Genomic DNA, 26,373 nt, shown 5'->3' on the forward strand with positions numbered 1-26,373 from the left:
TCCTGGTCAGGGCACATGCCTGGGTTGTTGGTTTGATCCCCAGTCCGGGAGCATATGGAAGGCAACCAATCGATTGATGTTTCTCTCTCCCTTCGTCTCTCTAACCATGTCCTCGGGTGAGGATTTAAAAAAATAATAATTCTAAAAATGATTTGAGGCCACTATCCCGGCACCTTCATCGATATTTTTAAAATGTTTGGAATCTTGAATTAATGAATAAAGGGGCCAGAATGGAACAGAGGCGACAATGGAAAGGAGTAACCTGACAGAAGTCTTCGCTGGAATAAATCTTTTCACCTTTACCCTTGAGAAGTAGCTGCAAATAGAGTTAGATCCATCAGAGAAGGACTGAGTGGCCTTGTTTTCTCATCTACAGAAAGGTCTCCTAACATCCCAAAGTTACATTCAAACAGAGTAAGCCCTATCCATGTGAAAAAGGTCACAAAGGAGGGGACACAGTATTCGTAAGATTTGGTCCACATGGGTAAAGGATACAAATTCAAGATATTCTAGGCCGGTCACGTGAACTTTACAAAGGATCCATCCAGGCGGAGTAGTGACTGTGGTATAATACGCTGGTCACCTCCAGACATTTTTTTTTAATTTAAATTTTTTATTGTTTAAAGTATTACATAAGCTTCCTTCCCCCCCCCCCCCCCCATTGACCTCTCCCCGGCCACCCCCACCCACTACCGCCAGACATTTTTAAAAGCCAGATCTGATTTTCCTAAAGTTGGGAATCTGGATTTTCTGTGAAATATCTTGATTTTAAAAAACTGGATTTAAATTTTCAAAAAGATTTTAACAGCAATGCATAGATTTAAAAAAATAAAAAATAAAAGCAAGTTTGTAACGTCTGCTGTGCAGCTATGTGAAGCATTTGTGGTCGTCAGTGACCTCTGGGGAGGAGGCGTGCCTGGCTTGTTTGACCAGAGCTGGAAAGAGGGTTGTGGTGATGCAGTGCAATCAAATGCCTACTCCTGCCAAAGCTCTGCCCTCCTGTACTCAGGTAATGTTTAATGCGTTGCAGGCAGAGTGGAAGTGGCCAAAATGAACCAAGTTCTCCTTGGTAGTATAGCAATGCTGGTCCGATCTTTCATCCATTCTGAGATTTGGTTGAGCCTACTTCACAGAATCATTGTAAGATTAAACTGTCACAAACATATTTGTAAAGGTCTTGCATTTTTCCTAAAAAATGTAATGCAGGTGCGAACCGGGATAACTATTTTCCCACCAACAGTTCAGAGGAGTGTAATGTGTTTGGAATGATGGCAGCTTCTACAAAAGCTGACGTTGGAGAGATGCTGGGCCTAAGCTCTGGCTGGAAGGAATCGAGAGGAAAGAATGTCTCAGTGGTTCTGCTGGCGGGGGCAGGAAGGGCTTGAGAAGGAGGCGGAACACTGATCTTTTCTGGAAGTGGTGTTGGAAGTCTGTGGATTGAGAAATACACATGGCCATACATGGTGTGAGGCTGCTCCAAACAGCTGGGCTCACCCCTCAGCTTCAGAACTTCATTTCACACTGGAAGTTTCGACTGAAGCAAACTTCTGACCTTTCCATCCGCTCCCTTGAGTAGGTCAGGGTTTTATAGACTTTCATATTCCCATGTAGGAGATCTGAACGACGACTTCCATTACTTAAGAAGACAGCATAGTTTATAATTACTGCTAATATTATAATGTTAGTAGTATTCCTATCATTGTTTTAAATTATTGACTTTTAGAGAGATAAGAAGGGAGAGGGAGAGAAACATTGGTGTGAGAGCACAACATTGGTGCTGCCTCCTGCACACCCCCTACTGGGGATCTAGGCCACAACCCAGGCATGTGCCCTTAACCTCAAATCAAATGAACAAACTTCCTGGTACATAGGACAACGCCCAACCAACCGAGCCACACTGGCCAGGGCCCTGTCATGTTTTCAAGATTTCCAAGACCTTTCACTTGTATTCTTGTTTTGTTTCCTGATAATCCTATGAGATAGCTATTATGCTCACTTTATAGATGAGGAAACTGATCGTTTCCTATTGTCCTTGAGCTAATGTTTAGATTCTTTCACATGGCCTACGTTCCTCCCCAGTCTGACCCTTGCCTATTCTCCAGATCCCTCTCTTACCACTTCCCCAAGACTGGTCTGTGTTCCAGCTATTCTGGATTTCTTTTGGTTCCTTAAATAGGGCAGGTTCTTCCCAGCCACAGGCCATTGCCCATGCCATTTCTTCTGCCTAGACCACCTCCCCATCCCCTCTGGCTAGCAACCACCAACCTTTCAGGTCTTCACTTAGCATTTCTTCATGGGAGCCTTTCCTGCACATTCAGGCTACAGTGGACTCCCTACTAATATCCTCTTGTACCAGCCTGCTGGTCCCATTGCAGACCCATCACACTGAAAACTACCCACTCAGTATTTCTTGTTCCTGCTAGATTGTAAAGCCTTATTTAAAAAAACAATTTTATTGATTTCAGAGAGGAAGGGAGAAGGGGGGAGAGAGAGAAACATCAATGATGAGAGAGGATCACTGATCCGCTGCCTCCTGCAAGCCCCACACTGGGGATCAAGACCACAAACCAGGCATGTGCCCTGACCGGGAATTGAACCGTGACCTTCTGGTTCACAGGTCAATGCTCAACCACTGAGCCATGCCGGCTGGGCCAAATCTGCCTTATTTGATAGTTTCAGTGCCTAGTACAATATCCTGTTGCTCTGAAAGCTGTTGTAACCACGGTCTGCTGTCTGGATTCCGTAACCATGGAAGGTGCCCTCGAGATAATGCTGAGGAGCTTTTCAGACAAGCTCCTCCTGATAAGTCAGTAAGCAAATCCTTCCATTAGGGACCAAAATGCACGCCTCCCACAGCAGACTGCGGGGTTAGAACACAGTGCAGCTGTGTTTCATTTGATAACGACCAGAAAAGGCTGGTGTGCTCACCTCTTCTGTTGTCTCTGTGAGGCTCACATAGCAATGAGAACCTTTGTCCAGCATCCTGTATGGGGTCAAGTCCCAGATGACAGGAACATTTAAAGCTGTCCATACTATTTCTACCTTGGTGCACACTTGGTTTGGGTCATGTACTGATGGCTGGCACATTGAATTTTTTTTTTTTTTTTGAAGCAGTGAGGTTCAGTCATCAAATTAATGGTGCAAGTGCAGGAGCGGAAGTAACACAGCTGCTCAGGCTCGCACGGCAGGCGTTCAGCAGGTAAGTGGGACCCAGGGGGAGGAATTGGTGGCCTCATTTCAACAAGTACAGCGAGCTGCAGTCCCTGCAGGTTGCAATCTGTGAAAAGGGGTACTTTTTTTTTTTCTTTCCTTCGAGCCAGTTACATCTCTTCTCACCAAAGTCTTTGTGAAAATCCATCACCGTATAACTTCCTAAATCCAGTTAATGATGATAATAACCCAAATCTGTAGCTAAACACCCGGGCAACACCGTATATGGTTGTAAATGTTCCAAATAGAGTCTCAGTTCACATCTCTGTGAGGAAAGAACATCGAGTGGCTTCATTACACGAACCACTGCAACTGAGCCGGGAGCTTCAGGCCACATTCCTCGAATGTGTGCACTCCCCAAAACAGGCATTTCACACCAGGCAGCAGTGACCAGTCAGGCTGGACAACTTTCATCAACCAATGATTCTAAACAAGACATGCGTCTCGAGGAATACATCTGCCAGCTGTCACGGGGCTCTCCAGTCATCTTTGGGGATTAGCTTCATGACAGAGCCCCGCACACGTAGCTTCATGAGGCAAAGCTGAAATGTGTTGTGCTGGTTACAAAGGGGAATAAGCAAAGAGGCCACAGCCTATCTTCATTATTAAAAGAATTGAATGCATAAACTGAGTGTAAAAATGTAACGGGAAGAACATGCCCCAAACTTATCGGTTAACCATGCCTGTCTTTGGGAGGTGGCTCTATAAGAAGGGATAGTTACTTTCTATGTTTGTGTTTTTCCTTCAAAATTTGGAAAATGAATGTGAATTGCACTTGTGAACAGAAATAAAATTTAAAGTAGATTGGAGTTAGTGATAGTGTTCTTAGATGAGTAGCAAATTACAATGAGGTTGGTAGAGAAAACATGTAACAATTTTCTATTATACACAAAAAAATACACTTGAGTGGGGTGGTCCAATAGAACTTCAGTGATGGATATGACCTGTATCTGTGCTGCCCAATATACCATAGTAACCACTGGCCATATGTGGCTCCCGAGTATTTGAAATGTGGCTAATGCAACTAAGGAACTTGTTAAAGTTTAATTTAAACTTAAATAGCTGCATATGGCTATAATATATATATACTGTATTTGGACACACAGGTCTAAAACCTTTCATTTGCTGGGGATAAGAAACAAGAGTGTCAACAGGGGCAGGGAGAGACCAGATTTGGAAGCCAAGAGATTTACATGAATTATGTACTACTTTGTTGTCTAGCCAGTGGAGATGGTCTATGTACTCTGTTACTGTTTTAGGAATGAAGTGAAAGGAGACACTTCTTTTTTAAAAATATATATATATATATTTATTTTTTTTCTTTTTTCACTTTATTTAAAATATATATATATATTTATTGATTGATTGAAGAGAGGAAGGGAGAGAGAGGAAGAGATAGACACATCAATGATGAGAGAGAATCATTGAATGGCTGCCTTCTGCACGGCCCCTACTGGGGATCAAGCCCACAACCCGGGCATGTGCCCTTGGCCAGAATCGAACCCGGGACCTTTCAGTCTGCAGGCCGACACTCTATCCACTGAGCCAAACTGTCTAGGGCAGGAGACACTTCTTTACACTTACAAAGGCAACAGCATTAACTTCATCTTCAACACCCCTTTACATCTTCCTAACATTCAAGTGCTCCATTGATAAAAGAGGGAACTGACCTATTAGAAAAGCAATAATCTCATTCATCTAAAAATTTTTAAATGTTTTATACTTTTTATAAACTGTTTCTCTCCTCCCCATTATCTTGTATTCAATGTTCTTGTTTTGAGACTTCTCCCATCAAACCATCAGCCGTTCAGTATGTGGTTTTCTTCTCCTTAACTTTTTTAGAATATCCATAATATTAGTATATATAACACAAGTCCCCTAATACTTAGACTGGGTTGAAATTGCAGTGTAATGCAATATACCTACACAATTTGTCAAATTGATAATAAAGGTTAAGGTTGGGCTTGGGGGTGGGGAGAAGGCGGATGTCTCAAGAGGACCAACTTGATGTGGTCGGCTAAACCATAGCAAGATTTATGATTTTTTTCCTTCCCAGTTGTCATCTTAACTGGTGTATAGCATGTCTGCTGTCAGCTGCTGGCAACTTTCTCAAGAAAGCCCAGATTATGGTAGTAAGCTGTATTTCTTTCCCTGTTGCTAATTTCACCCCAGTGTTGGAACCAGGAGTCCAATAATGAAAGCTACAGCTGACAGATACCAGCAATAGAACCGCAGGAGCAGTCAGAGCTTTACAAACGTCAGTAACAACCGAACTGACTTTCCTTCCTGCACTACCATCAACCCAGTTTGCCATCCAACGCTCAGGTAGGACCACCAATCCTTTGATTTGGTTTCCCGGGGAAAGCCGTTGTTTGGCTCAGTGTTTTATTAACATTAGGTTCTCCTGTCTTTCACTCTTGCATTTGAACCCAAACACCTTGACCACTTGGCATGGATCAGGGTTGGTACAAGAAGGCACAGTCCATCTTGGTTGGGTATTTTGCACTGTCCAAAAGATAGTTTTATAAAAAACAAAACTAAAACAACTCTGAGGTCCTAAAACTAATATGTAAGTGAGAGGAGATTCAGTTCTCATCAGGTGCTGTTGTTGAGTCAGAAATGACGCTGTCTCTAAGCACAGATACAGCGGGATAAATGTATTACCCAGTGCTTTTTATGATTTGCTGGGAAGAAAAATCACTAACCCTGCAAATGTGGCTCCAGCTCTTTCTCATAACATTCTAGGACCTTTCTGGGTAATAGAATAGAAAGGGTTTATTTCAAGCTGTAGAACTCCTCTTATAACCCCCAAATTGCATACTACAGAAAGATACATTCTTTTTTTTATTAATATTTTTTAATTGATTTCAGAGAGGAAGGGGGAGAGAGGGAGAGTGAGCGGAAGAGGGCGAGAGAGAGAGAGAGAGAGAGAGAGAGAAATATCAATGATGAGAATCATTGATTGGCTGCCTCCTGCACACCCCCTACTGGGGATCAAGCCTGCAACCCGGGCATGTGCCCTTGACCAGAATTGAACCCTGGACACTTCAGTCCGCAGGCTGACACTCTATCCACTGAGCAAAACCGGCTAGGGCAGAAAGATACATTCTTTTTTTTTTTTTTTTAATATATTTTATTGATTTTTTACAGAGAGGAAGGGAGAGAGATAGAGAGTTAGAAACATCGATGAGAGAGAAACATCGATCAGCCGCCTCCTGCACATCTCCTACTGGGGATGTTCCCACAACCCAGGTACATGCCCGTGACCGGAATCGAACCTGGGACCTTTCAGTCCGCAGGCTGACGCTCTATCCACCGAGCCAAACCGGTTTCAGCGGAAAGATACATTCTTTACAAATAATTTCAAGGGGTTCCTTACTCCCTGAAACCCATACTTAGAAATTGTAAGTTAAGTATTCACCCACTGCCCTAGCTGGTTTGGCCCAGTGGATAGAGCGTCGGCCTGCAGACTGAAGGGTCCAGGGTTCGACTCTGGTCAAGGGCACATGTCTGGGTTGCAGGCTCGATCCCCAGTAGGGGGCATGCAGGAGGCAGCTGATCAATGATTCTCACCATTGATGTTTCTCTCTCTCTCCCTCTCCCTTCCTCTCTGAAATCAATAAAAATATATTTTTTAAAAATTCACTCACCATTGCCTACTGTTCCCAAAAGGCTTTATTGCTTCACAGGATGGTGGGCACATGGTCCTATATACAAATTTTGTAAATTAATAACCCACACATGTAACCTATATGTTCATGTAGACCAGGGGTTCTCAACCTTCCTAATGCCGTGACCCTTTAATACAGTTCCTCATGTTGTGGTGACCCCCAAATTCATTGTTACAAATTGAACAAAATTAAAGCATCGTGATTAATCACAAAAACAATATGTAATTATATATGTTTCCTGATGGTCTTAGGTGACCCCTGTGAAAGGGTCGTTCGACCCCCAAAGGGGTCGCGACCCACAGGTTCAGAACTGCTGATATAGAATAAGGTCACCCCAATTAAATTTTTAAAATCTGTAATAATAAAAGCATAATAATCTGATTAGACTGGATGTTCTTTGGACGAAGCTGGGACTGTGAGGGAAGCTAGGGTCCTGGGTGCCACAGGGAAGCTGGTGATGGCAGCTGGGGGAAGGAAGGCCTACTCTCGCACTAATTTTGTGCATCAGGCTTCTAGTAAATAAATAACATTCTCCATAGGGAGGATCAACACATTCGTCTTTCCAACGTTCTGATTTCCACTAAAGTGTAAACCAAGAAATATTAGGGAAAAGGAAAATCATTAAATATCTTAAAGCTATTGTCTGGGTAGAGTCTAACTATATGATCTAACTGTGGAAGCATGACAACTAGCTGGAAGAACACAAGTTTTGGACACTGTCAAGCTTGGGTTAACCACTGGTTCTGAATGTTATGTGCAAAATAACTACTTTGCCTAATTTTTCTAAGCTTGCTTTTTTATCTGTGAAATGAGTATATTACCTATGATAGAGAGCTATTTGGAAGACTAATAATAAATTAAAACACCTGACACAAAAAAGGTTAGATCAAAACCTTTAAAAATCAGGACTCTGGTGTCCAAATCAGTCAAAATATTAGTAGAAAACAGAGAACACACTCAAACTGGATAACTTGAGGAGGGTTTAATAAAGGGACTATTTACAAAGACATGGGCAGCGTTCAGGGAAACCAACAAGGAATGATGGAATCATCCAGAGCTGGTTAAGGAGTTGTCCTTTATGTCCCTGGGTTTGAAGGGGCAGAGAGGCGCTAGAAGCTGGAGGGCTGCGTAATAGGGTCACGGTCTTTGGTAGAGGGACTTAGCCAGCCCATGTGACCTGGCAGTGAGGAAGCCAGAACAGATTTCCTGACCATCCTTTTCTCAGGCCTTCTGATCATCTGAGGGTTTACTAATTGCATCAACACAACCTGAGTGAGAGGGCAAAGGGGCTTGTTAATGCCATACACCTGGGTCACCAACGCCTGGCCGAAGGGCAAATGGAAGACGTCCAGCACCACCTCTCCCCCAACACAATTCAAACTAAACTGTTACACTGTACAAAGCTTACATGGATGCTGAGACAAAAATATTTTCTTTCCAGAATTCTTTTTATTCTTTTTTTTTTTTTTTTAGGGGAGAAAGAAAAGAGAGGGGAAAGAAAGAGAAGGGAGAGTGGGGAGAGAAGGTGGTGGGGAGGAGAGACTTTCCAGAATTTCTGATGTAAAATTGAGTTATTTTATTAAAGCGGAATTCTTCTCAGTCTTTTGTGAACCTGTTTTGCAGCTTCCTTAAGCACAGGCCTGGAGTCCACAGAAAAGCCCTGAGCTTGGCTCCTGTATAACGAAGCCTTAATAAAGGTCTCAACTCATGAATGCTGACTCTAATGAGCTCTAAGAGATTTTTGAGAATTCAGAACTAATTAAGAAGGAGTCTTAGGATTTTTCTGTTTAGGTACTATTCATTAGGAATTCAGGAACTAGATTTTCTTAGACTCAAAAAATCCAATGGTAGTGAAACTTACAATCCTACTGAATGATAGGAAACTTTTTAGTTTCTAATCAAATAGATAAAATAAATAAATCATGACATCCGTTTCACATTGACATTTTTATTAACGCCAACTGTTGTTTAATTATTATTTTTTTAAAACAATAGCACAAAAATGTTTCAGGGAAGCAGTCTCACAATCTGATGGCCTTCTGAAATACAGTTAAGCCACACCAAATATGAATTTCTGTTAATAACACAAAAATATTTTTAAAGAAAAAATAAAAGGAAAAGAGGGGAAAAAAGAAAAGAAAAATTGTAGGGACAGAGATAGGAATGAGATGTAGAGTTAAAACGCACTGGATTAGACAGGTGAGGCTGGTCAGTAGGGTGCGCTGTGGAAGTAGAGAGTGGCACACCACAGGCGTGTAGCCTTTGTTGCTGCTTTTAACCAGTTACCACTAATAAATAGGCCTGCAGCAGCGACCACTGGCTTCTTACATGCCCCCAGTGACCCCGGAGAAGCCAGTGCGGATACTGTCCATAAGAGGTCTGATAGTTGGCCTACAAGACAACTAAGACCATTTTTAGCAGAATAACTCCTTCAGAAAGGCCTGGCTGAAAGCCTTTTCATTTCTATAGTCTCACCTATATGCCTTTCAGGGTTCTTAAAAGTAATCTTAAAAAAGAAAGAAAAAATAATGTATATCAGTTTCTCTTATTTAATGTGGCTATAAAAGATGTTTCCTTATTATTTCGTTATCTCTAAGAAGGACACCGGGGGTGGGTGCTGGGGGTGGAACTAAGGGGAGGAAAAACCCAGACCAGGATAAGTGTTTTTTTTAACCTTCTTTTTCTTCTTCTTTTTTTCTTTTTTGCCAAGGGGTCACACAGAAGGGAAGGCAAGGAGGAAAACTACAATCCTTGGATTGGATTGAGTTATGCAGGAAAATATGTCTCCTGATCAGTCCCCATGCCAAAAAAAAACCCCCCAAATCCCCCAAAACCCACTTGGAATTATGCACAGACTCTATATTATACCAGCTATCAGTCTTTCATGTTTAACCATTCCCTGCAATGGACACTACCCTTGGCTTGTAGGCTGCTTGCAGAACCCACTTCACAAATATCCTCTTCGCCCAGAAGCCTCTAGTTTCCTTTTGGTAGGTTATAAAAACAGAACATCTGTCATTAACAGGAGAGTGTTAAATACTTTTAACCACTTGACAAGGCTTCAGGAAGTTTCACAGTTTCATTATGCTCTATTTTATTACTATCATATTTACAGTTCTATTTTTTATTCTTTTTTTTTTTTTTTTTTTTTTTTGCTGAATTGCTGATTTTCCTTTTTCAATAGAACTTAATTCTGGAGTGTGAGCAGGAACCAGTTAACTACATTCATTGTCCAACCCCCACTGGTTTGAAAGAAGACTCCAAATTCTTGGTATGTGAATCAGCTGTTCGGTAGCTCCACCTTATCCCGGCAGCGAAGCAGCAGAACCGTAGTGGCAGCGTGCTCAGGGTTCACACTGTGGGTGGTGAGGCCTTTCGCTGAAGGAGGTACTGGTGGATGCTCTCAGCATCTCGCTTTAGCCACGCAGCATTCAGCAGGATATTTTCACAACACTGCTGGATGGTACGCTCAGCTGAAGGAGCTGGGTGACTCTCGAAGAAAGCCTGGTATAAAACAACCCAGAATGTAGGATTATTACTAGCAATAGTAAGGGGACCTGAAAAAACACCTGCTCATCTGTAAAGGAATCATCACCTTCACTCGTGACAATTTACCACTGCCGTCCCCAGACTAAAAGAAACAAGCAGCTTCTTGGACCAGGCTATAGGAATTCTCCCTTAAGTATTATATGCTTAAAACCTAATAAAAAGTTAATAGTATATTTTTATTGACATCAGAGAGGAAGGGAGAGGGAGAGAGAATCATCGATTGGCTGCCTCCTACAGGATCCAGCCCGCAACCAGGCATGTGCCCTAGACAGGAATCGAACCTGGGACCCTTCAGTCCACAGGTGGACACTATCCACTGAGCCAAACCAGCTAGAGCCAACCTTTCTTTTTTTTAAAAAATATATTTTTATTTCAGAGAGGAAGGGAGAGGGAGAGAGAGAGAGAAACATCAGTGAGAGAGAACCACTGATCAGCTGCCTCCTGCACACCCCTCATTGGGGATCGAGTCCACAACCCCGGGCATGTGCCCCGACTGGGAATTGAACTGTGACCTCCTGATTCATAGGTCGATGCTCTGCTCAACCACTGAGCCATGCCGGCTGAGCCTTACAATCTTTCTTTAGATTTAGACTCACTGTCCAGTGGTTACTCTAGGCTTTGGAATCAGGCTTGAAACTTGATTCTAGACTTGATCATGTACTAGTCTATGACTAAGTAAATTAACTGCTCTAAGTCTGTCTTCTCATCTATGAGAAAATATTTACTCCAGAAGATTAAAGAGACAATGCACATAAACAGTTGTCACAGAGTACACATTTTGGCTGCTTCAAATAAAGATTTGTAAGGGATGATAAAACCAAGAAACTTATACTGCTGCTATACCCTAATAATTTAATACTCCATTGACTCACATTTTTCACACAATAAAACTATTTTATTATAATTTATTTATAATTTTATTATAATTTATTATAATGCTTATTGATTCAAGATTGAATTAATTTTCTAAGAAAGTCTACCTGGTTTCACAGAAAACAAAACAACTTTTTTTATATATATATTTTATTGATTTTTTACAGAGAGGAAGGGAGAGGGACAGAGAGTTAGAAACATCGATGAGAGAGAGAAACATCAATCAGCTGCCTCCTGCACACCCCCTACTGGGGATGTGCCTGCAACCAAGGTACATGCCCTTGACTGGAATCGAACCTGGGACCTTTCAGTCCGCAGGCCGACGCTCTATCCACTGAGCCAAACCGGTTATGGCGACAAAACAACTCTTAAATACCAACCAGCGAAAGGATGGGGTCTTCCCCTTGAACTAGTAATCACTAAGAGAGAATGACTAATTCATCAGATTAAGTCTAGACCTTTTAGAAATCAATAACCTTATTTATATAGATGACAATGGCCCCTCCCCCAAGTCTCCTTATGGTTCGATTCTTAGGGCCTGAGTAAGATGCTAGACTTCCTCTTATTATAGCACCACCATTCACACAAGAGAAACCTGGGAATTATCTGCAACTCTCCCTGCCCCCAGACAGGTTCACAACACAGAGAAGCCATTCAGTAAATATTGGTTGAATTAAAGATTAACAGCCCTAGCTGGTTTGGCTCAGTGGATGGAGCATCGGCCTGCGGACTGAAGGGTCCCAGGTTCGATTCCGATCAAGGGCACATGCCGGGGTTGCTGGCTTGGTCCCCAGTGGGCGGGTGTGCAGGAGGCAGCCAATCAATGATTCCCCTCTCATAATCTTATCATCGCCCCATTTTACAGATGAGGAGACAGGCTCACAGGGGTTAAAAAACTTGCTTGATGTTGAATAGCTAACACAGAGCAGAGCAGAGTTTTACACCCAGGTCAACTGCCTCCAAGTTCCATATTCTTTCAATCATATTTCAACTCCCTCAAAGTTGATTCCAACCCTAAATTCTTCAGGCATTAAAGAATCAACCTAAGCTATCTTTCTCTAAGCAATAAAAGGAGATACTAACATTCATTACTCCTACATACTATGATTATAGTTTGGTTAGTGTTTTTATTTAATAGATTGAGAAGTGAAAAGTTAACAGTATTTTCCTTACCTTAACCTCTCCAGCCATTTTATCAACTGCAAATCCCTCAACTGATAGCTGAAAAACACACACACAATGGTTTAAGTAGGAAGTGCAACTAAAAGAGGCTTGGAACCAACTAAAAAACCCCCCATTCCATCCTCTCCCTACTTCAGTTTATTCTAGAGGGTGCAGGATGGATGACGGAGATGCCCTTTAATAAGACCAATAACTAAGGAAACTCTTAAAGAGCAAAGACCATAACCTATGGGTCTAGTGAATCATGGATGTCGCTCAATAACATCCATGATAAGCAAGCTACTCAAATAAATATCTTCACACACCTTTATTAGTCTGGATATTAGGAATCCTCCCTGGTATCGATTATAAAGTTCTTCCCAGTTGTCCTTTATAAATTTCCAAGCAGCCTTCCTTCCATGTTTGCTGCCTCCAGCCACTCCACCAATTACTGATACAGTATCCTGTGGACGTACCTCTTCCTAAAAACAGAAAGAGAACTACGAGTCTACTGTAACCTAAGCATCGTCTAGTACCAGAAAGAGCAAATGTTGAGGAACCCAAGTAATCGCTTGAAGATAATGTTCCCTGTTTTAGCAATAACTGGCACCTGAAGCTTCCAACAAAGAGGAATTTAACCTAAAGATCAGCCAAACTGATAATAAGGCATTGAGACAGGTACAAACAGGTTGCTCAAGAAATACTTGCTAGGGCTTCTACAGGGTAAAAAGGAAGAGACAGGCAGCTTTCCAGTTTCTTTCCTCTCCCAACTATTTTGATTCTCACCACTAGAGGGAGATATAGAGGTCAGTAACAAACTCATTCCAGTTTTCCTACACTAAAAGAAGTCTTACTCTCTGGTTAAGGCAAATCAAGAAGACACTGGATCAAAGACACTTGCTACAGATCAGTGGGTAACAATTCCCTCTAAAAGCAGTTTTCACTGTAACTTACCGAAAGTGCAAACGTGAGGACTTTTTGAATCAATTCAGGTGAAAGAGTAGCCCCAAGGACTCTTTCAATTCGGTTTTTCTCTTCCTGCATATCTGCTTGCTTGTGAAGCTATAATGAAAAAATAAAGATATAGTTAAACCTCCCTTGAAAGTTATGCATATGCTTATATGAGCTCCTTCCCCAATATGGTGCAACTTTTGCTCTAGATTCTCACTGGCTAAGATTGCAGGGCATAAAATTAACAAAAGAATACCTTTGGAGATGTTTGGCACTAAACTTCTCATGCCATTTTTGTAAGTTATATATAAGTGCTCACTATATGAATGGCTTCTCCTCAGTTCTGAGCAGTTTACATCAAGATCTAAGGGGTAAACACTTCATGGCCAAACTCTTTACACCATAGATGTCTGACTAATGTTCTATGTTATATGAACAAACTAGTCACTACTAATACCACTGATCATCAATTTAATATAGAACAGTAAAAGAATATATAAAATGCATTATTGAAAATAACATTTTAAGAATGTTTGATGACATAAACATGTTCTTGATACATTAAATGGAAAAAGGAGAAAGATAAAGCAAAATTATTCTTAATTTTTAAAAGTTTAATGTGGAGGGGGAAAAAAACCCCCTGAAAACCAATCAAAATGTTAACATTAATTAATAATGGTTTCTGACCAGTGAGAATCTGCATCATAACATTTTTAGACTGCAAGAAGAAGCACGAATTGAATGCAGAATATTAAGAAAATAGAGAAGTACAAAGAAAAAATCAAAATACTACTATACGTACATTACCAAATCAGGAATAAGATCATATTACACCTGCTATTTTTGTGATCTGATATTTTAAAATTACAGGTAAGTTTTATTTTTTCTTTCTATTTTTCTAGTGTCTACTCTTTCATAATATACAAAACCTTCTTTCATAATCAGAAACAAAATATTATATATTTTTAAAAATTAGGGCTACAAAGGTATATGAAATACTTCTCGAAGACAACTTAATTTATAGACTCTCTTGACCGTTTTTCCCCCTAAAGATTTAACACTGACCAGTGTCTGGAGACCCCATCACAGCTCCCAGTTTCCTCTTCCTTTCCTTTGGACTCTTTTGAGCAGCAGTGTGGTAAAATAGATAGGAAGTCAGGTGATCTGGGTTCTAGTCCCAGTTTGCCTCTAACTAGCTGTGTGATCTTGACTAAGTCCTTAACCTCTCCAGGTCTCAGTTTCCCCATCTGTAAAATGAGCGGGGTGGACAGATGATTTCTAAGGTCCTTTTCAGCTCTAGTACTCAATGTCTGAACTTGGGCTTTTAGAAAGCATTTTAACCCCCCAAGGAGAACCTGTTACACTAGTCCACTAGATGGCACCATAACACCCCATTTCAAATATACTTAGAATTAAAGTTATTTTTATCTTGCCTCATTATTCTTAAATTACCAACAAAAAACATCTCTCATCAACTGTTGTTGTCTTTATTATTTTTGTTGTTTTTTAAAGAGCTTTGACTCTGGGCCCTGGCTGAGTAGCTCAGTTGGTTAGAGCATCCCAGTAAGCCAAGGTTGCTTGCGGGTTCGATCCCCAGTCAGGCACTAACACAAAACAACCAATGAATGCATAAATACGTGTAACAACAAATTGATGTGTTTTTTCCTCTCTTCCCCTTCCTCTCTCTAAAATCAACACATTTTAAAAAAAAAAAACACCAACCTGATTCTGTCTTCATATGAGAGCTATTTCATAGTAAAACTGAATTATTGAGTTCCCTTGTGTTAAACAGATGCAAATTCTTGTTAAATATACATACCAGTATAAATTCTTAAAATTACGCCATGACATGAAAATGTCAATTTTCAGTCATGAAATTTTCAGAACCCCTATTTTGTCTCATACCCTTTTATGGCAAAGACAAAACCCATAAATATCTCATTTTATATGCAAAGAAATATATGATTTATAGTGTATAGGCTCACAGATTATTAAGAAAGAGAAGGAACCTTAATGTCATTTAGTTGAAAGGTAAACCCAAAATATAATTGTATATTATTAGGAAGGAAAACCTTGCACAAGATGGGTAGTTAAAGGAGTACATTTTGAGATGGAGTTTTTTAAACAAATCAAGTTTATATTTTTCAGAACATTCTAATCATATAAATAGGATTTGTTTAAAACTAAAATACTGGAAATTAGATTTGCAATTCTGATCCATTTGGAATCAGTAAATATTCTTAATATATTACAGGTGAAGTATTAAAGCACATCACACTCCTATCCTGTTCATCCTCCTAAGTGTGGCTCTTTCAATGCATGAGTGTTAAAGGCCTGATAGATAATTTGAGTATTTAGCACATTTTACTTGATGGTAATAAGAAGACTCAGCTCCCTCCATCTCTAATGCAACCAATATAGTCAAGTTATTTCTGAGATAAATGCATGGATAGGGACTAGAGGTATCACCTGTTCCACAGTATTAGGGCTTTCAAACAGGCTACTGCCATTATAAGGACATGGGAAGTTTTGCCTATATTTTTTCTAAACCAGAGTTTAATTATATGCTAACCACCCTAGGGAAACGACAGAGGATATGCAGTCAGGTGAATTAATTTTCTGTCTATTCATAAGAGGCAATGGCATAGTTTAAACCTTTGAGATACCTGATCAATCATCTATTTCTTTTCTAAGTATAGAAACAAACCTTTTGTTTTAAATGGGCAGAACCCCAAGTAAGTTTACATTGAAGGGGAAAATTTTAAGAACCTGGCTTGTTAATCAAAATAAATGAACATTTCAGTCTTAAGATTTAAGATAAACTGGTGAGTAAAAAGAAGTAAAAAATTGTTTTACTTTTTGTATCATATTGGTAGTATTCATGAACAGACATTATATATTTACTAGAAGCCTGGTGCATGACATTTGTGCACTGGTGTGTGTGTGTGTGTGTGTGTGTGTGTGTGTGTGTGTGTGTGTGTGTGTGGTCCCTCAGCCCGGCCTGTACCCTTTGGCAGTCTGGGAGCCCTCGGGTGCAGGAAGCGGGCCTAAGCTGTCAGTCGGACATCCTTAGCACTGCTGTGGAGGTGGGAGAGGCTCCCACCACCACCTCTGTGCTCACTAGCTGTCAGCCCGGCTTCTACGTTGAGTGTCTTCCCCTGGTGGTCAGTGCACGTCATAGCAACCAGTCGTTCTGCCATTCGGTCGATTTGCATATTACCCTTTTATTATACAGGATCCCATAGTTTCTTAATATTTGGTGTCTGCAATATGCAGACCTGTATATATTTCTTTTGCCGGGATTTTTTTTGAAAAACCACATAAAGTTCATACTATCTGTGTCAATCCAAGTTCAAAAGCAGAAAATGGGAGCCCTTTCCAAATTTACTCACCTTTATCATAATGTCTAAGGTAGTGCCATCACCATGCTTCAAAACAGTCAGATAGACCTACAAGAGAATATAGGAACAAAAAAGAAGGCATCTAATTAAATATATCTCTTCCAGATATTCTAAAGTTAAGAAAAGATAGAAAGCAAGTAAAAAAAAATTGTAAATAGCCATGTGTTGATGTTACATACAAATTGTGGCAAGGAGCTAAGAGCCCACATGAACCAGAAAGGCAGATGGCATGTAGTAAGTAACAGCAGAGCACAACAGCTTTCTCAGGGGAATGTGCTTTGATAATCACCGTTCAGCACCACAGTGCAGACTGAGAAATTTGAAACAAATGAGAAGCTGACTACAAATCACTTCAATAGAACATATTAAAACAGGGTCAGACATGATTTGCAGGTCAGTACTTAGGTCATTTTTAGTTACTATTAAATATGTTCCACACTTCAAAGAATGATGCAGTTACCTAGAAATTAAAGTAATTCATTATGAAAACCTACAGGACTCCTCAGATCGGCGGAGAGAATCTGTTTCCCTTCCACATGGTCCTTAAACCGACGACGAGCTTCTTCTAATGTTGCTTTATGTCCTGCTTTTCCGAGTTTGCCCAGGACCAAGCCCCTCAGGAGTGCATCTAGATGACCTGATTGAGAAGTAAAAGAGACAAAGAATTACTTAAAAAGCCTATTTATACAAATATGCCACCTAGATATCTTATAATTGTGTTATACCATATCTACAGTCTTGAATAACAGAATCAATAACCTTAGTACTTGAAAGAGCACTTGGTTTAAATTGATCAAATCATATGAGTGAAATGAAGTGCTAAACAGACCAGACAAGCAAATAAATTGCTAACTTTGTCTATATTCACAAATGCCAGCTATCTAAATTTACTAAATGTTCACTCCGTCTAGGTAATTACACAGCTAAAGATTATGTGTGAAAGAACAGGCTTAGATCATGCAATTTTAATCCAAGATTCAGGGAAAGGCCACATACAGTACTAGTATACTGCATATAAGAAATTAAAAATTTAGATTTTAAAAATAAAATTTGACAGATTTATTACTCCAAAGATATGCAAATGGCCAAAAAGCACATAAAAGATGCTCAACATCATTGATCATTAGGTAAATGCAAATCAAAACCACAATGAGGTACCACTTCACACCCAATAAGATGGCTAGAATAAAAAAGATAATAACAAATGTTGACAAGGACATGGAGAAATTAGAATCCTCATACATTGCTGCTGGGAATGTAAAATAGTGTGGCCACTCTGAAAAACAGTCTTGCAATTACTCAAAAGGTTAAACACAGAGTTACCATATGACCCAGCAATTCCACTCTTAAGTATATACCCAAGAGAAATGAAAGCATATGTCCACACAAAAACTTGTATACAAATGTTCATAGCAGCAGTCATAATAGTAAAAAAGTGGAAATAATCCAAACACTTATCAACTGATGAATAGACAAACAAAATATGGTACTGTATATCCATATAATGGAATATTATTTCAAGTATAAAAAGGAATGAAGTGATATATGAAGCATGGATGAACCTTGAAAACATGCTAAGTGAAAGAAGCTAGACACGAAAGGCCACAAATGGCATGACTTCATTTATGTAAAATGTCCAGATTAGGCAAATCCATGAGATAGAAAGCACATTAGTGGTTGCCTGAGAGTGGGGTTGCCAGAGAATGGAAAATGACAGGCAATTGTTATGGAGTTTCTTATGAGGTTAAAGACATTGCTCTGGAATTAGATGATAGTAATGGTTGTGCAACCTTGTGAACATACTAAAAACCACTGAACTGTATACTTTGAAGGGTGCATTTTATAGTATATTGGTTATATTTTTTTAAGAATTAATACAAATCTGATGGGTTTGCAACAGTACAGTGGCCAAATAAACAGTACAGTGGTATATTCACACAATGAAATACTCCTAAGCAATAAAAAGGAATGAACAACCTGGATCGTAGTGAGTGATAAGAACATCATACTGAGTGACAGAACAGAATATATATATAATGATTTCATTTACATAAAGTTCTAGAAGAGACAATATTAATATAGCATTGAAGAAGTCAGAATAGTGTTTGCCTCCCAGAACAAGACTGGTCAGGAGGAAATACCATCTTTAGTTATTAGCAGATGGTAGAAAATAATTCTATTTAAAGCCCTGAAGTCACCATTGTCAACATTCTCTCACAGAGGAGAGAACACAGATAGAAGGCCAAATAACTTCTTTAATTCAGAAAACTGACACTGCCCTGGCCAGTTTGGCTCCATGGTTAGAGTGTCGGCCTGTGGACTGAAGGGTCTCAGGTTTGATTACAGTCAAGGGCATGTACCTTGGTTGCAGGCCTTATCCCTGCCATGGTCAAGGCGTGTGTGGGAGGCAACCAATTGATGTGTCTCTCTGACGTCAATGTTTCTCTCTGTTTCTCCCCTTCCCTTCTACTCTCTTAAAAACAACAACAACAAAAAACAATGGAAAAAATATCCTCAGGTAAAGATGAACACACACACACAAAAGAAAACTGGCACCTGTGTCTTTACAAGTTGTATATAAGGTACCTGGTATTTATGATGATAATAAATAAAATAATCCAAAATTCCCTATAGCTTTTCTTGACTATAAATAGGCTTTTGGAATTCTTTATAAAAGACTTTTATTTCCACCATTTGCTTATGCACAAATCATATTTACACATAATCAAATCAATGAGTATACATAATATAACCACCACTGTTTTTATGTTAGTGACCCATGTAACTTCACAACTAGGCTTAAAAGACCCAAGTCTTAATTTCTGGCTAGCTGAATACATAATAACATCTAGCAGATACCAAGATGAGGCTACTGCCATTGTTAACCACAGATAAGTAAAAAAGAAACAATTTCCGATCAATTATTTCTCCATTCAGTACATCCATTACCTTCTCCAGGTTTGGGGTCCCAGCCCAGTCTCTCCCCTATAGGTGAAAAGACATCTTTCACAAACTCCTGGATTTCCTCATAGAAGTCTGTGTGGGACAAGAGAGTTGAGAGAATCCCCAGGTTACAGCTCAGGTCGCTCCATACAGTATAATTGGGCTCATTCACAAAAGCCTCCATGACTTTTAGAACCTCTACAGTGCTAATGATTCCAGCTCGAGCCTGGGATAGGAAAAAACATAAATTAATCTAGTCTTCAAACAAAAACAAAACAAAAAACACAAGCATACATTTTTGGCATTAACTACTGCTAGTTAGTCATCTCTTTGCTTTAAAGGAAATGAGACTACATAAGCTCAGAACACTAGACTTTTATAAAATAAAAATCCTATATGACAACATTCCTTATTTATTTTTTTGCTATTTAATAAAGAGCCACTTTAAAATATGCTAAAATTCTACCAGTTTGGAGAGAATAAAAAAATAATAAAGACAGAAAACAGTTAATTTCCTATTTCTATTCTATTTTAGGGGTCTTGGCTTTGTTTTTCTTTTGAAAATTTTCATACGTTTAGAAAAGTTACAAAAATAGTTGGGGCTTTGGTTTTTGACAGAGGCTCTTTCAAAACTAACTGGACCTGCAAACTGTGTCAACTTTAGCTTGTCCTTTACTCATTTCTAAAAGAACACATACTGGAAGGCACTACAAATTCAGAGTCCTTTCAGAATTAGCTAAGAGAGTTAGGAAAAAGAACTTCTGTTACAACAGCCAACTGCACAAACACACCACTCTCCTGGGACAGGTCTCTCTCAGCAATGAGATCAGCAGATGTGAGGTTTTGTGCATCAATGCTAATCTGTGTTTATACAAAGGAGGAATCCAAAACCAGTTACTGCAGAGGGGAGGGAAAACTTCAAGTCCAACTTAAAGGAACACTAGGATGAATCTGACAATTTTATTACAGTCAAAGACATCTAGAAATTATCTAACCTATGTTGGAGACATAAAAATAGCACTACTAATGCTGCTTTAAATCTTTTCTGAAACAAAGCCAAATATAAATATAATTCTAAAGCTAACAGGCTATTATAGAGTTGTTAAAAAATTCTAGACTTTCCCAGCAAAGTATAACCACTACTTTAGAAAAATAGAAATCACCCTGAATCAACTAAGTATTTTTTTAAAATTACATTAATAGGGAAATTTCTTCAAGGCTCTTACCTATTTCTATTGAAAAGAATTTCTGCGTTACAAAGGCTAGTTTAAGTACAGTTGTAAAAAGCTGACTTAGGAATAGTGAAATGGGATTTGTTTCTGGTAAATTATATAGATTCAATTTTGTCATGTTAGTTAATAATTAGTCATTTGCTCTAATCCCAAAGGCATCCAACCTTCAAGAAGAACTATATTCTTCTAATTATGTTTCAGTTAGACACTCCAGGAAAAACAAAATCCTTTAATCAACAAAATCCATCATACTACGTGAGAAAGGCTCACCAAGGAGAAGAGGTCATTCTGTAATCCAAGTCGATCCACAGGGGGCAGAGAAAGGTCACGAATGCCTGGTAATAAACTTTCCAGCATGTCCGAGCTGTACTGGGTCCGATAAAACCCAACTGTTCCCAGGTTTAACTGAAAAGATATCCAGTAGATATTATTAAATAGTTGCATTTATTTTTTAAGTCAATCTTTTGTAGGTGTGAAAGAGTTCTGGCTTTAGTATATCTGGATGAAAACAACAAGGATCATATATGCCAACAGATAGGGATTAAAATGAAACAATACATAAAGATAGAAATCAGTTGTCAGAGATGAATACAAAGGCAAAAGAAAACAAACTTGACATGGTAGAGGCCAAAGTGAGGGAGAGTAGGAAGAACATGGTGGGAACAAATGATATGGATAAGTTTCTATTTCTAAACTTAGTAAATAGTTTTAAGATTATCTCTATATATAAAAACCTAAGTGACCAGCCGACCAGTAGCTATGATATGCACTGACAATCAGGGGGCAGACGCTCAATGCAGGAGTTGCTGAGCTGCGTTGACTTGGCAGCTGTGGTTCTTGGGTGATGCACCTGGAACCAGGGAGAAGGGAGAAGGGAGCCCGATTCTGGGGTGCATCACCTGAGAAACATCTTTGGCCCAATCCTCGCTGGCCAGGTCGAGGGACTCCACCGGTGCACAAATTCATGCACTAGGCCTCTAGTAGAAGATATTTACTATATGTAAAAATACTTGGACAGTGGAATCTCTAAGGAAGACTAATAAACCTTTACAAACATTGATCTATTGAGCCCAGAGCCTCAAGAAAATAACGAATGTCAGGTCCTAGATTTTAAATAATTACATGGACTTAAAAAACAGTTCATATGATTTGTGAAGTGAGGTTATCACTGACTGTCATTTTCTGTAGGCTATTTGCCAATAATCCTATCTAATAAAACAGAAAAATGGTAATTGGCGTACGACGATACCCTTTTTATTGGCTAATCAGGGCTATATGCAAATTAACTGCCAACTAAGATTGGCAGTTAACTGCCAACTAAGATTGGCAGTTAACTGCCAACAAGATGGTGGTTAATTTGCATATGTAGGCACAATGCAGGGAGGCGAAAGGGAAAGCAGGAAGAAGCCCCCTGCCACTGACAGTGATCGGAAACCCAAGGGGGAGCTAAGAGCTGGGGGGCAGGGCAAAGGCGGCCCTGGGGCCGCCTTTGCCCTGCCCCCCAGCCATGATCGGAGAATCAGGTGCCTTTTCCGCCCTGGCCAGTGATAGCAGGAAGTAGGGGTGGAGCCAGCGATGGGAGCTGGGCACGGTCGAAGCTGGCAGTCCCGGGAGCTAGGGGTCCCTTGCCTGGGCCTAAAGCGAAGCCCACGATCGCGGGGCCGCTGCAGCTGCGGGTCCCCGCTGCCCGGGCTGGATGCCTCAGCCAGAGGTGTTAGGCCTGGGCAGGGGCGGAGCCTGCGACCACGGGGAGCTGGGGGTCCCCTGCCCAGGCCTGACACCTCTGCCAGAGGCCTCAGGCCTGGTCAAGGGGCCGATCCGGTGATTGGTGATCGGAGGGTGATGAGGGTCAACTCCTCTGGCCGAGGCATCAGGCCTGGGTGGGGGGCGGAGCCGGGGATTGGGGGGATATGATGGTCCCCTTGCCCAGGCCTGAAGCCTGGGTCAGAGGCGTCAGGCTTGGGCGGAGGGTGGAGCAAGCGATCAGAGGGAGATGGGGGTCCCCTGCCCAGGCATGATTCCTGGGCCAGAGGCCTCAGGCCTGGGTGGGGGCCACAGCCAGTGATCAGGGGGAGATGGGGGTCCCCTGTCTAAGCCTGACACCTCTGGCGGAGGCGTCAGGCCTGGGCAAGGGGCCGATCAGGCGATCGGAGGGTGATGGGGGTCTACGCCTCTGGCCAAGGCATCAGACCTGGGCTGGGGGCAGAACCAGTTATGGGGAGAAATGAGGGTCCCCTGTCAGAGGCGTCAGGCCTGGGCAAGGGGCCAATCCTGCGATTGGAGGGTGATGGGGGTCAACGCCTGAGGGCTCCCAGTATGTGAGAGGAGGCAGGCTGGGCTGAGGGACACTCCCCCCCCCACACACACACACCCAGTGCACGAATTTCGTGCACCGGGCCCCTAGTCAAAAATATTTGTGATAGTATTTACACACAAAATATTTTAATGATAAAATAATAAGATATAAATATTTTACTGTTTATAAAGAAATAGTAAAAAAATCACCTCACAATTCTAATACAACTATTATTTTGATTACCTTATCTTTTACTGTAGAAATAACACTTTTATTTACCTAATTACAATCAGTGTGCATAACTTTTTTCTCATTTATAAGAAAATGTTCATATAGCTATTTAATCTTCCAGATTATAATTTCAAATGGAAATATAGTATTCTACTGAGTATAAAAATTAAAACAGAGGGAGAAAGGACACTTTTCAGAAAGCACAAAAGTCCAGCCAATGTGTGTGTGTGTGTGTGTGTGTGTGTGTGTGTGTATCCCACGTTCAAAAGCTGTTAAATCGCGTTGTGTATCCATATCTTCAGAAAAAAATCACTTCTGTTGTGGTAAACAACCTGCTTCCCTATTTATAATGGTCTGGCCTTCCAGCAACTTCAGCGCGAAATTATAGCTAATTTGTCCAGAAATGTCAGGTGGTCATAATAATCTGGCCACTCGGTGTATATTTCCTATTAGGAAGCTACAATTGGGAGAAAAGTTTGTAGTAGATACTTACATTATGAAAAGTATAGAACAATGAAAAACAGTATTTATCAACTGTTATTTTTTTTTTTAAATATATTTTATTGATTTTTTACAGAGAGGAAGGGAGAGAGATAGAGAGTTAGAAACATCGATGAGAGAGAAACATCGATCAGCTGCCTCCTGCACATCTCCCATTGGGGAAGTGCCCGCAACCCAGGTACATGCCCTTGACCGGAATCGAACCCGGGACCTCTCAGTCCGCAGGCCGACGCTCCATCCACTGAGCCAAGCCGGTTTCGGCTCAACTGTTATTTTTATGAAATGGTTTTAAAACACCAGCTAAAGGAATTTCACGTTTCGGTGACACAACTGATTATTATACATCTGATCTCACTTGATTATAGTTGTACACATACAATGACAACACATCATTGACATTAACGTGTCATTACAATGACAGGACAGTTTGAATTTTGGTTAGTATGACTTTATACGTAGTCTACTATTTTCCCCCCTCTTTAATGCTATCCCTTTGTATCTGCTTATCTACCACTCTCTGCCATAAAGGCAAATATCTAGACAATATTATTTGAAAACTGGCCCTACATTTCACATAGGAAAGTTTAGAAATTTTTTTCTTTGCAAGTCCTAGTCTAATATGAAGCAGAATTTAGAACCAGCCATAAAATGCATAAAAGAAGTGAGATAGAAATCAATTTAGATAAGATTAAAATGGCCATGCCATTTCTGGACTCACCTTTACCCACTCGTCTGGTTTAACATTCTTCAAAACCACATTCATCTCTGGCTTGTCCATTAGAATTTTCAGTTTGGCATGGTTGGGATCTTCGCTAGTAGAGATTGTGATAGGAACCATCCACTGGGGACAGTCTTCTCCTTAAGCAAGAGAAGAACAAATAGAAAACTTGAAAAATAATTTCTCACTGTAAAAAAAGAAGGTAAGGTGGAGAGAGGACTAGTATTCTATGCACAGGCTTGAGCCTAACTATTAAGCCAATAGCTCATTTTTAATGGTACAAAAACTCTTTCAGGTGACCTGACTAATACTGGTGCAAAGGAAAAGAGAATTTATTAACAAAATCACAAAAGTCTACAAAACCCCAAATGTAATAGTTTACTTACTTGCAGGATCACAAATACAGTGATTTTAAGAATATTTTAATGATATTTTTCTTTTTTTAGAGAGAGAAAAAGAGAAAGAGAGAAAGAAATACTGATGAGAGAGAACATCAATTAGCTGCCTACTGCACTCCCCTCACCCAGGATCGAGCCTGCAACTCAGGCATGTGCCCTGACCAGGAATTGAAGTGGTAACCCCTTGGTGCATGGTCGATGCTCAACCATGGAACCACACTGGCTGGGCACAAATAGAGTGATTTTTTAAAAATACGTTTTTATTGATTTTTACAGAGAGAAGAAGGGAGGGGGATAGAGAGATAGAAACATCAGTGAGAGGGGAACATTATCGATTGGCTGCCTCCTGCACACACCCACTGGGGCTCAAGCCCTGACTGGGAATCGAACCAGTGACCTCTTGATTCCTGGGTCATCGCTTAAGCACTGAGCAACAATGGCCAGGCCAAATACAGTGATTTTAATTTAATTGTTGTTTTCCCTTTACAGAGCAATAAAGACATCAATGATTTTTACTGTCTTAAAGAAATTTCAAGTATGTGAAAGCCCTCATATAGCACTTAAAAACAAATACTAAGGTACAGTCTTTATTTTATTTTATTTTTTAAAATATATTTCTTTTTTATTGATTTCAGAGAGGAAGGGAGAAGGAGAGAGAGATAGAAACATCAATGATGAGAGAGAATCATTGATTGGCTGCCTCCTGCACACCCCCCACTGGGGAACAAGCCCGCAACCCAGGCATGTGCCCTTGGCCGGAATCGAACCTGGGACCCTTCAGTCCGCAGGCTGACGCTCTATCCACTGAACCAAGCCGGCTAGGGCTAAGGTACAGTCTTTAACAGTACCTTATATACTACTGAAACCCTAGAGGGTTGGTTTTTATTTTTCTGATAGACAGGACACACCCTGGGAACTATTGGATTCCAACATGGACAAGTCATATCTAAAAGCCAAAGCTTTTGTAAGATATATACATACTCTTAGGGATCAGACAGCAAAATTAACTTTGCATTAAGATGCCAAACAAAAGAGAGTCACTGTCCAATAGTACATCAAAGGAAACATTTTAATAAGTTATATACCTTTATGCTATCAGGCTAAGCCACAAATTAAAATTTCCTCTCCACACTGGGATATTTCAGGTTTTAACACTGCCTATATTGGTCCTGAGTATTAGATAAACCTAAAAAACCTGTCAGTCCTACAATGCAGATTGCAGGTGTGAGGCAGAAAAT

The 26,373-nt window shown here is 40.3% G+C and overlaps 1 protein-coding gene across 3 annotated transcripts in view; it reads right to left on the bottom strand.

Moving 5' to 3' along the window:
- Positions 1-9,996: 9,996 nt before the first annotated feature.
- NPEPPS (aminopeptidase puromycin sensitive) overlaps positions 9,997-26,373 on the bottom strand; it is a 68,280-nt gene continuing 51,903 nt past the window's right edge. For 2 of the 3 annotated variants that reach the window (XM_059670781.1, XM_059670782.1), the window contains 9 exons: positions 24,738-24,877; positions 21,262-21,396; positions 19,766-19,985; positions 17,311-17,453; positions 16,808-16,864; positions 13,419-13,526; positions 12,791-12,946; positions 12,477-12,524; positions 9,997-10,385 (listed from right to left, as the gene is read on the bottom strand). In XM_059670781.1, coding sequence (XP_059526764.1) covers positions 10,233-10,385; positions 12,477-12,524; positions 12,791-12,946; positions 13,419-13,526; positions 16,808-16,864; positions 17,311-17,453; positions 19,766-19,985; positions 21,262-21,396; positions 24,738-24,877 — 1,160 coding nt within the window. In that variant the 3' untranslated portion in view covers positions 9,997-10,232. Of the gene's footprint in view, positions 10,386-12,476; positions 12,525-12,790; positions 12,947-13,418; positions 13,527-14,480; positions 14,663-16,807; positions 16,865-17,310; positions 17,454-19,765; positions 19,986-21,261; positions 21,397-24,737; positions 24,878-26,373 lie in introns of those variants that run through there. The other variant, XM_059670783.1, reaches the window with a different exon arrangement.

The sequence above is a fragment of the Myotis daubentonii genome, chromosome 16 (genome assembly GCF_963259705.1).
Source record: "Myotis daubentonii chromosome 16, mMyoDau2.1, whole genome shotgun sequence".
Lineage (NCBI taxonomy): Eukaryota > Metazoa > Chordata > Mammalia > Chiroptera > Vespertilionidae > Myotis > Myotis daubentonii.